An 11,835-nucleotide genomic window follows, 5' to 3' on the forward strand; every position below is an offset into this window, starting at 1 on the left:
TAAATAGAAACCTAAAACCAAAAGAGTATTTAACTCTTTTATTATATAAACATTAACTAATATTCAATAATTAAAAGCTAACTTTTTATATTTATTCTAAAATTTTATCATGTTTATTCTATACAGAGGATATCGGTAAAGAAGAAATTGTCTATTTGAAAAAGTTAGAAATTGGTTCTTAAAAAACTACGATAGTATATTCTAAATTAGTGGTCCTCATCATAAGTCATAGGTGCCGTACCAAAAGATCTAAATTTGTAAAATTTGGCCTTAAAATTATGGTAATTACAAAAAAGCCTATTGGATTAAGTAAAAGACTAATAATTTGGGCAATGTTCATTAAAAGTCAATTATATCTTTTGGATTACTTTTTTGAAATGTTTAAATATTTTTTTAATATTATAAAAAAATAGTATTTTGGTATTAGTATTAAAAGATAAAAATGTCTTTTTATGTTTTGAGTTATTTACTTGTATTACAAATTAAAATTTGAATTTTATTTTTAAAATATTAAAACTCCACAGAGTTTATTTTAAAAATTAAAATTATTAACATTAAATTTAAAAAGACCAAAATATCTTTTATGTAATAATTTTAAAATTACTAGAAGAATATCCTTATAGGAATAATTAATATTCTTTGATTTATTAAAAATTATGCATTTTATTTTAATATTAAAAATTCTAAAACACCCTATAATAAATTTATAAAATACCAAAACAAATTTTTTTAGCATTATTCTTAAAAAGACTAAAATATATTTTTAGAATAAATGTTAGTTAATTGTATTAGAAAATACAAGTTTAAACTTTTGAAACAACTAAAATATCTTTAACATGAACGTCCTTTCATTTTTAAAATATTTTGTTAACTTTAACTTTTTGCTTAAAAAAAGATGCAATTACAAAATTTAAAATAATATAAAAACTAATTGAAAGCTTTTAAACATAGAGACTTAATTATACGTTTGATAAAACTATAAAAATTCACAAAATTAAATAATTTAACCTAAAATTAATTTATATTGTTTGATCATATTAGAAATATGAAAAATTCATATTTGGTCTTAACAAGCCTAGAATATCTTTTTAGTTCATTTTCAATGACTATAGTACCTTCTTTAAAACTCAAACAAAAATAAAGTTTTACTATTAATTTTTAAAAAGATTAAAATACCCTTAAAATTTAAGGATGTTTAATTGTATTAGAAATTAATATTTGTATTTTATTATAAAAGGACTAAAATTTTTACGAAGTTTAATTTAAGAGACTAAACAACTTTTTAACATTAATTTTAAAAAGACAAAAATGTCCTTATATTTCACATTTAGTGTACTAAATTATCTTTATAGAATTAATTAAGATTGTATGATTATATTAGAAATTAGAAATTTTATATATTAAAAAGATAGAAATATCCTTATGCTTAACTTTTAAAAGGCTAAAATAATTTTTTAAGATGAATATTAAACGAGTAAATAGCCTTTTAATAAAACATACTTAATTGTATTAGAAATTGTAAATCTCAACTTTTAAACAGACTAAAATATTCTTATAATTCACTACAAAAAAAAGGCCTATGGTCACGGTAAAAAACCGTGACCAAAGCTAGTAAAAAGGGTGACCATAGATCTATGGTCACGGTTTTGGACCTATGGTCACGGTTTTTTACCGTGGTCTATTCTCTCGTGGCCATAGGTCTATGGTCACGGTTTTTTTATCTATGGTCACGGTTTCTATGGTCACGGTTTCAATTTTCAAATTCTGACACTTTAGGCCACGTTTTTTCACCGTGACCATAGGTTAATCTATGGTCACGCGTAAAAACCGTGACCATAGCCTTATCTATGGTCACGGTTTTCACCGTGACCATAGACTCTTTGGTCACCCCTCCTTAAAACCGTGACCATAGCCCTATCTATGGTCACGGTTTTTCGCCGTGGCTATAGCCTCTATAGTCACCCCACCTTAAAACCGTGACCATAGCCTTATCTATGGTCACGGTTTTTCACCGTGACCATAGATTATCTATGGTCACCCCACAAAACCGTGACCATAGCCTTATCTATGGTCACGGTTTTTACTGTGACCAAAACCTATTTTGTTTTATGAGATTTAATTTTTTTTTTTTAAAGAATAATCACATCCCAAAATGATGATGATTACAAAATAAATCTAAAAATAAAAAATGATAATCAACAATTAAGATAAGTTGTGATTAAAGTAACCAGCTAACATATCAATATAGTTGAGTAAATACACTTGTCTTAATCTTAGTTTTATACAATAATATATACTAACACTAAGTAGACACTATTAACAAAATTGTTCCACAGGCGTGAGAGCAATACAATTTGGACTATGCCAGAATAGATTGTTTCTGGTCAATTTTTTCCAATGCAGGAATGTAAAATGCAGCTGTTTTGCCTGTCCCATTTTTAGCCCTTGCAAGAATGTCACTACCAGTAAGAGCAATTGGAATGCTTTCTTCTTGGATAGGAGAAGGCCTTTCAAAACCCTTCTCATATATTCCCATGAGCAACTCTCGCTTCAAAAAATAATCCTCAAATTCATTTCTTTTAGTTGCTGTCACATCCTGGGAAATAAAATTAAAGCAGATTCAATACCAACAGTAGAACATATAACATAGAAATTACCTGCAAATCTTATAACCACAGAACCTTAAGTGGCTTACCCATAAATGGTATCATTAATTATGCCTTTCAAGTGGATATTGGAAACGTGTAAATATGAAAAACTAAATCAGTTTATCTCAATTTCTCAGCAATTTAAGTAAATTAGTTAAAGCAGTTTGTATAGTGAAAACAGTGAACTGAATGCCTAATAGAGAGCAGGAATTAGGATATTAAAAATGACATCGGTAAATAAAAAAGAAGCTAGTTAAATTCTATGACCAAAACTTCAAGAAGCATTTCATTATAAATGCACTGATATTATTTTCAGTTTAATCCCCCCCCCTTAGTGAAGATCAAGACTGCTGTTGATCTTGGAATTGGAGCACATTATATGAAATCAACACACAAAATAGGACAAATTAAAACACAACCCTCCAACACTTAGCTATTAGCCGACACCAAAAGACACTATCAATATTAGCAGACGAATAATGACAATAATAACAACAAATGAATACTAATCTAAACGATCCAATTTTAGCATTAACAAATCAAAGCATTAAAGGTTGAATTTCAGCAACCGCAAATAATATCAATTTAAAATATCAAGCTAGATCCACCCCTCGCATACTCAACGTATTATTCTTAGTCATTGCCTTTAATTAGACTATAAGTCATATCACAAACTATAAGTCAGTATCACAAACTTAGACTCTATGTATTATTAGAACTGATATTATTCTTAGTCATTGCCTTTAATTATTTATTAATGAATCTAAACAAAATAGAAGCCTGAATGCTTGAACTCATGTATTCAATTTTTGTAGATGAAATGAATGATTGAGAAATTGAAATCAGTATTATTACTTTTAGATAAACTTCATTAACAAATAGAAAATTAGTAAATACAGAAATTAGTATTATTACATACTAAATACACATGCGCTAAGTGCCTATTGCAGTAACTATCACATCATGAAGTAAATATTAGAACTGATATATTTTTACAAACTAAAGTGTTGAAACATAAATATTACAAGGACTAAAGCGAGTACATTTAATCTTTTACAGGCTAAGTTTTTAAATGAAAATTTTCCTAGTACTAAAGTGTAGTTTTACTTTCAATTTAATTATGTAAAAGATAGAGAAAGAAACAACTTCTAATTGATATGACAAGTCAAATTCCACATAAGAAACTAGAAAAATATATGCTTAAACGAAATATGTAAAGAATGGGTAAAGAGAAGAATGGGCAGCTTACTGATACATGAAAGTTAGATTAAATGTTAATTCAGAAAACTTTAGAAAGTCAAAAAAAATTCACACGACTGAGTCCATGAGAGAGAACCTGTTGGTATTCCAGATCAAACTTTAGAAACTCATCATCACAGTTCTCAACCATGGTGGCCAAGCCCTTCAAATTCTTCACAGGCTTATCATTGAAAGCAATAACCTATATGAATCCAAAAAGAGGAGGGGTAAGCATTTCAAATCAACCATTGATTAAGAAGCCAAGACCTGAGAAACAACAAGAAGTTGCTCATCAACAGATTGTGCCATAGCATGTAGATGTTTTTCTAGGAGCTTCACTGGAGCATCAAATTCATAATCTTTACCATACTGGATCATACAAATTAAGAAGCAATAATAAAGTTAGTAACAAATATATACTCAAACAACAAAAGATAATTTCCAGAAATAAGATTTTCTGTAATCATAGACACAAATTTCCTGTAATTTTCAGAAATAAAATTTTCTGCCGGAGAATAAATCCATACCTGAATCATGACTTCCAGAGGTTCAATGCACGATGGAACATACTTATTAAGTCTCAGAGATTCAAATTTATATATATATATATATATATACCGTCGTAGGACTAATTTATATTTTTTTATTGTATTAGAAATTAAAAAATTGAATATAATTTTAAAAAGACAAAAATACTCTTATAATTCATATTTAATTAGAGTACTAAAATATCCTTTAATCATAGCATGAAAAGAGTAAATTACCTTATAGAATTAATTAAAATTATTTGACTATATTAAAAATTAAAAAATTTAATCTACTATTAAAAAGACTAAATCCTTATACTTAACTTTTAAAAGACAAAAGTAATATTTTTGGAATTAATCTTAAGAGACTAAAATATTCTTTTATAATAAAGGCTATTTAATTATATTAGAAATCATAAATTTTAAAAGGACTAAAATATCTCGATAATTAATTTTAGACTCATATTTTTTATTGAATTATAAAAAAAATTAGATTACAGTAAATTTTTTTTTGAAAAAATTAAATATTACTACTGGGACTCAATGATCCATACAAGAAAAAATGATGAATGTGTTAAGCATATAAAATTCTGCGTGTTAAACTGAAACAGATTGTCTGCGTCACTAAGTTTTGGGTTGTTATGTAAAAGTTGGGTTGATATGATAAAAAAAAGTTTAAAAATCCATATTTATAAGAGTCCTGACATTATCCCCAATCCTATTACTTATTCTTGATTCTTTTAAGTATCCAAAAATATTTTTACCATGGTAGAAAACTCCGGTAAAAAAATTAATAATTTGTAGTGCATAAAAAAAGTATCAGTGAAAAGAAACATTTTTCAGTCAAGAAGGGACGGTGTGCAAGCATTTTAGAATTCAAAATTTCAAAATTTAAAACATTTTTGCATGGAATGTCCAAGTATTTTCAATTTCTCAAGATCAAAAGCATCAAAAGTAGTCAACATTAATTAATATTAGCCGATAAGAGTACCAAAACCACCACAATATTAATTAAGAAATACAAATATTAGAGGCTTATATATTAAGTAATGATGTTGTTTTAGAGGAATATTTTTATTTTTTTTGTTATTGTTTTGTGTAGTTTTATTTTATTTTAGAGTAAAATAACGGTTTAATTATTTTGTCAGTTTTTATTGTTTTATCGAATTTTTAATAAAATTTTTATATTTTTTTCATTTCAATTGGTCCTTATATCATGTTAGATCTTGTAATTAAATTTTTGTCATGACAGAAATGTTGAAATTAATACAATATTTCACTAAACAAAAAAAATATACCTAATACTTATGTGAATATGGTATAGGGACCTAATTTAAAAAAATATAAAAACTTAATTAAAAATTTAGTAAAATTATAAGATCAACAAAATAATTAAACTTAAAATGACAAATAAATCTTTTAGAATTTACACTTCAAACAGATTAACTACTGAAAAAGATAAATATTAACAAAATTTTTTATAATATCAGACATATACATATTACCTCCAAATTAGCTCCTACAATAATAATAAATGTCTTAATTTAAATATAATTTATCTATATTTAATTTGATACTGCTAAAGATTTTATTAATACTTTTTTTAGGACATATTTATGATTTTACTCTTTATTTTATTTTTGTAAAGCTCTTTATAATGATACTATGTATTTTCTTGAACTATGTGTTAAAATTAAAATAAATTAAAAATAATAAAAAAATGAAAATAAAAAATATTGATAATATAAATATAATAAATTAATAAAAGAAACAAAAAATACTGAAAACATAACAGAAAGGCATATATTCAAATGAAAATATTAAAAGCATTTTTTCATAAAATTCTGTGTTAAAAATATATTTTGTTTGTTTAGTCTATATTTAAAAAAAAATATTTTTATAACATATTAAAATCAAACTCTATAATTAATCATGTAATGATAAAAAAAAAGAGTATCTTCACATGAAGTCAATTAAAATTTTTTTATAGTAGTATCCACCTAACAAAAAGTAGTTCAAGTTTTTGAAACTTAACAAAGAACGAAACTATGGTTGAAAGCTCGCTTATTGATGCCTATTATTGTGCTGCAGAAACATATTCATATGTGGCAGCAGTTCTACATCACCAGCATTAGTGAAGATAGAAGATTGCCCATGAAGGTGGTTAATAACTATGAGCTTGTATGTTTGTTGCATCATTCTGCCGCTGATGTTGTGCATTCATCAGTAATGATGGATGCTGGCGATGATTCATTCCCCCTGATGATGATGCTTCTTGTTGAAAAAGATCACCATAACTCTTACTCTGAGGTTTATACCGCTGAATACTACTCTGAATTATTGGCTCCATCATCGAGAAACTATGAACTGATGAGGGCTCATCAACAATATTATTATCATAAAAGCTGAAAGGTGATGGTCCCTGCAAATCAGGATCATCAAGCAACATGCATATGTCAGTATTCTGTTCCTCAGTAGTGTTGTTTTCGACCCGAAAAATCTGTTCTGGGGTTAGAGGCTGAAGATAATTATGTGCAGCAACATTATAATTATAATAAGAAGCAGCAGCAGGAACATGGTTAACTTGATTTGATGCCATATCCATATTATCGTTGTAGATTTCATTCTCGCCGTCGCCGGCCAGTAACATTTGCTGTCGATAACACTCTGCCTCGTCTTCCTCATTAATAACCATATCCACATCTAGTTCAGAAAGCTGCATTATGCATATATATTTTTATTCCAAGGACAAGGTAAGTCATACATTGATGGTAAAACAATTTAATTAGTTATAGGAAATGTATTTTAATATAAAAATAAGGACATACTACTACTACTTTTAGTTTTAAGGGAAAAAGTCAGATTCTTATACACTAACAGCAATATATAACAACTACATGTAAGGTGAGATTCTTAAAATCTGATTTCATCTAAAAAATTAACTAATAGTATTAATTAATTAAGAGTTAATCATGTGAGAATCAACAGCAGACAGATCAGAGAAGTAGTCAAGGTAGAAAAGAGGAATAAGGAGTTAGTTGAGGCAGTTATAACAGTTTCCTGTTATACTGGTTCTTGTAACAGTGTACATATGTAAAAGGTAACTATTACATTATATATGATTGAATTGTTCATCATTTTCTTTAATACTAATCAGATTTCACATTCATACTTCTCTCTCTTCTATGACTCTTTCCCTGCTTCTTATTGATACTCATTGTTCTTTACTTCATCAAGAACATTTCTTTCTTTCATCAAGAATAATTCACTTTCAATTCTCACTAACAAAGTGATCTTGAACTCTAAAGAACTATTAATTTTTTCATCAGATACAAAATATCTGAGTAGTTAGAGAAATTAAACCTGATCAAAAATATCATTGTCGGCAACTGGATGATGAGATTGAGAAGATGATGATTCATTATCCACGGTTACGTCATTGCCGCCATTATTATTATTAGTCAAAACACATTGTTCTTGTTCATCTTTGATGATTCCATTTCCATACTTATTCATGCAACCCTCACATCGACAACGACTAGAACAACCAACTTCAGCACGGAAGCAAGCGCAATACTTGCTCTTGCACTTTGACTTTCTGCAGTTGCAACCTTTTCTGTGCCATGCTGCTGTTTCGTTCTCACCAAAAATAATTTTGGGTTGAAATGCGTGTGGATCACGCAATTCGATTTCCTTTTTCTTCTCGTCCACAAAATCCTTATTCTCCCAAATATTCAAGCACCAATTGCAAGAACAAGAATCGTTGCAAAAGTCTCCGGCACGAAGGCATACACAGAAGAGGTTCATGCATTGAATCCTTCGGCAGTTACAGCAGCTGCCATTATTGTCACCATTGTTGGATGATGATCGCTTCCTTTTCTTGTTGCCACCACCTGGACTACTTCCAAGAGAGGCCATGAGCGGAGTGAGCGAGAGCTTGTAATAATACAAAATAGATTCTAGATATGGTTGGGTTTTTTTAGTTAATTAACCCCCTTCCCAAATTTGTCATCGTAATATTTCTTTAACCTTGTTTTTATTCCGGTAAATTACTATTACTACCTTCAGAAATTTTAAACGGTGATAAATTTACTTGAAGGGTGATTGATGAATTTTATTAAAAAAAAAAATTGATAAAGTATATTTTTTGTCGTGACAAAAGTTTTAAATAATAACTATAAGTTTTGTTTTGTTTCTGATATATATTATTCCAAAAGTTTTTCGATTTGTATTAAATATATTCCTGACGGCTAATTTTTAAAAAAAATTAAGACCAATTTAACAACAATTTCATAAGAACAACCCTCAATACAAGCAAATCAAGCATAATTTTCATGCATTATTGTTGGATTGGTGTTAAATTTTTTGAAAATTTAGCCATCGAAAGTATATTTGATGCAAATAAAAAACTTTAAGAATAAAATTGAAACAAAATAAAACTTATAAATATTTTTGAAATTTTTATCAAAATTGAAAGACAAAAAATATATTTTATCCAAAAAGAATTACACCAGTACAGCAGTAGAGTGATGCAGAAACAAGAGCTCATCAATGAAATAGTAAACTAATGAAACAATAAAAATGTATAGAAAAAAAAGTATCTATTATAAGAAACACCAACACTAGAGAAATGTGACCATAAATTCCTACAATCAATTAAACTTGTCCAGAATTTGAGAATAGAAATTAGCAAAAAAAATTCATTGGAAGAGAATAGAGGAGAGAAAGAGATGAGAATAAAAGGGAATAGAATTCAAAATTAAGAGAGAGAACAAGTTAATACCACAATGCACTAACGAATATAATGCTTAAACCACCTATTAGTAGCTTTCACTCTTGTGCTCTTACATGGTCTCTGATTTATCAAATTACTTGTCATCTGTTTGAGGTGGTAGTGAGGCGAGTAGGGAAAATCTTTGTCCTACCCGACTCCACTCTACTCTTCTTACACTTTATTATTACATACTCCATCTTTATCTGTGGGTAGTTAACTGCTCTATCCTAACCCGCTCCTTCGAATACTCATCTCGCCTATAAAAATTAAATATTTTAATTTTTATATATTCATATATAAATTAAGATAAAAATTTAAAACTCATATTTAGGAGTGACAAGCGGGAAAGCCCGTCTCGTCCTGCCCCGTCCCGCCAGAAGTCCGTCCTTTGGCGAGCTGGCCTGCTCCGCTCCACCTAGTAAGGCGATCCTAGAATCTCACCCCGTCTCGTCTAACTGCGGGTTGGCAGGCTAAGCCCAGCAAAACTCATTTTTTTACTATTAAATACTAAATAATATATATAATTTTACCACCATATTAACAAATTTATAATTTCTAAAGGCATAAAAAATGATATTTTTTTTATTCACAAACATTAAAGTCTTTGTAATTATAGATATTATCTCCAAAGCAAAATAAATATAATCCAAAACATAGTTATAATATTGTCTCCAAAGCAACATAAACATAATCCAAAACACTCAATTTTTATCTTCATACTTTTGTAAATTGGGTTGGGAGAAGTTGGATTTTGACAAAAAATTGCAAAACTATCCCCATGCCAAAAAAATAAGCCCGGAGGAGAAGCACGACCCACCTCACCAAAGCCCGCGGTTTAAGCGGTGTAGGTTAGGCATGATTTTGCTCTTTGGCGGTTGGTGCATGAATCCCCACACTTTGTACAGCTGTACCAGTAAGTGCACTGGGTCGTCCAAGTAATACCTCAGCGAGTTATGGTTGATCCCATGAGGATTGTGGTTTGAAGCAAGCTATGATTATCTTGCAGGTTTTAGTCAGGCGAATCAGAGGTTGTTGGATTTGTGAGATCTAAACTAGGTTGACATGAAAGGAATACAAGTGAATAAAATACTTTGTAAATTAGATGGAATCAGTAATAGGAAGATGGTTAAGGATTGGAGTTGCTTTGTCTCTCTGAATTAACTCTGGTATTACTGTCTCCTTTGCTTGTAAATGATTTCTTCTATGGCAGCTTGTATGTGATCAACGCCGTATGGCCGCGGTCATCCAATCTGAACGAAGGTGAAGCTCTAGCAGTTCATACCCTTTGGTGATCCTACTCAAAACGCCACAGACAAGGTCGAATCTTTCGGATCAGAGAATGCTGCTCCTTTGGGTTCTAGCCTCTACCATAGAGACCCTAATCTCCCTGAAAATTAGCTGAAATGGTGTCTCGAGAAGTCCCCAACGAAGTCGTAGATTAGCCGTCTAAGAGATGTATAATCAAGCTGGCGGTTCGCGCTTTCCGGCCACGTATTCACACGAACCCAAGTAGACGCAGATGGTTGTTAAGCACGTGATCTTAGTATGATGAACAGAGTTGATTGTCACGAATCATCCCATTCACCATATTGAAGAACAAGTATACATCTTAGAATTAAATCAAACAAGGATCGAAGAGAAATAGTAATACATTTATTAATTCATAGAACTCAACAGGGCTCCTCCCCTCAACCTATGAGGTTTAGAAACTTATACTGATAGGAAATACAATAATAAAAACGAAATATGGTAAATGATGGGCGAAGATGGTAGGAGATCCTTAACAATGAGTGATCTTTTACTTTAAATACTAAACTAATGACTAGTAAGGGTAAAACAATCTTTTTAGTACTAAAATCCACTTCTGGGGCCTACTTGGTGAGTGTTTGGGCTGAGCTTTGATGAGATCCATGTGCTATGAGGTCTCTAGGGTGTTGAATGCTGGCTAAGAGGTCCTCTTTGGGCGTTTGGACGCTTGTATCTTCTCTTTGGGCGCTAAACGCCTGAAAGGGAGGGCAGGAAGCTGGCGTTGGACGCCAGTTTTGGGCAGTCTAATCTAAAGCAAAGTATGAACTATTATAAATTGATGGAAAGCTCTGGAAGTCAGCTTTCCATATCCATTAAAAAGGCTCCATTTGAACTTCTATAACTTCAGAAAAGCCCTTTCGAGTGCAAGGAGGTCAGATCTGGACAACATCTACAGTGCTTTCTCTATCTCTGAATCAGACTTTTGCTCCAGCTCCTCAATTTCAGTCAGAAATTACTTGAAATTGCACAAAAACACAAAAACTCAAAGTAGAATCCAAAATTTGAATTTAACACTAAAACCTATGAAAACTTAATAAAAACTAAACAAAACATGCTAAAAATTATATGAAAATGATGCCAAAAAACGTATAAAATATCTGTTCATCACAACACCAAACTTAAACTGTTGCTTGTTCCCAAGAAACTAAAAACACAGTAGGATAAAAGGAAGATTAAGATACAATAAATCTCTAAGTTTCCAATGAAGCTCAGTTACAATTAGATGAGCGGGACTTAGTAGCTTTTTGCTTCTGAATAATTCTGGCATCTCACTATCCATTGAAACTCAGAAGTGTTGGTCTCTTTAGGAACTTAGAATCCAGATGATATTATTGACTCT

At 29.9% G+C, this 11,835-nt stretch overlaps 1 protein-coding gene across 2 annotated transcripts; it reads right to left on the minus strand.

Moving 5' to 3' along the window:
* Positions 1-2,302: 2,302 nt before the first annotated feature.
* On the minus strand, positions 2,303-4,457 carry LOC130951279 (DEAD-box ATP-dependent RNA helicase 8-like). Of its 2 annotated transcripts, XM_057879927.1 has the most exons (4): positions 4,415-4,438; positions 4,167-4,256; positions 3,985-4,089; positions 2,303-2,596 (listed from the first exon to the last, which is right to left on the minus strand). In XM_057879927.1, the coding sequence occupies exons 1-4, from the start codon at positions 4,421-4,423 to the stop codon at positions 2,360-2,362; spliced, it is 441 nt and encodes a 146-aa protein (XP_057735910.1). In that variant the 5' UTR covers positions 4,424-4,438; the 3' UTR covers positions 2,303-2,359. The 2 variants fall into 2 exon arrangements, with proteins under 2 accessions (XP_057735910.1, XP_057735911.1); XM_057879928.1 differs by lacking the exon at positions 4,167-4,256 and having other exon boundaries at positions 4,415-4,457.
* Positions 4,458-11,835: the final 7,378 nt, after the last annotated feature.

This window comes from Arachis stenosperma, chromosome 9 (genome assembly GCF_014773155.1).
Source record: "Arachis stenosperma cultivar V10309 chromosome 9, arast.V10309.gnm1.PFL2, whole genome shotgun sequence".
In the NCBI taxonomy this organism is placed as follows: domain Eukaryota; kingdom Viridiplantae; phylum Streptophyta; class Magnoliopsida; order Fabales; family Fabaceae; genus Arachis; species Arachis stenosperma.

What these genes read in the sequence shown, in the direction of transcription:
- LOC130951279 (XM_057879927.1), bottom strand. An exon ending in CTGTTGATGAGCAACTTCTT is followed by an intron (nt 4,090 to 4,166) that starts GTTGTTTCTCAG and finishes GGATTCATATAG; the next exon opens with GTTATTGCTTTCAATGATAA. An exon ending in TTGATCTGGAATACCAACAG is followed by an intron (nt 2,597 to 3,984) that starts GTTCTCTCTCAT and finishes TTTATTTCCCAG; the next exon opens with GATGTGACAGCAACTAAAAG.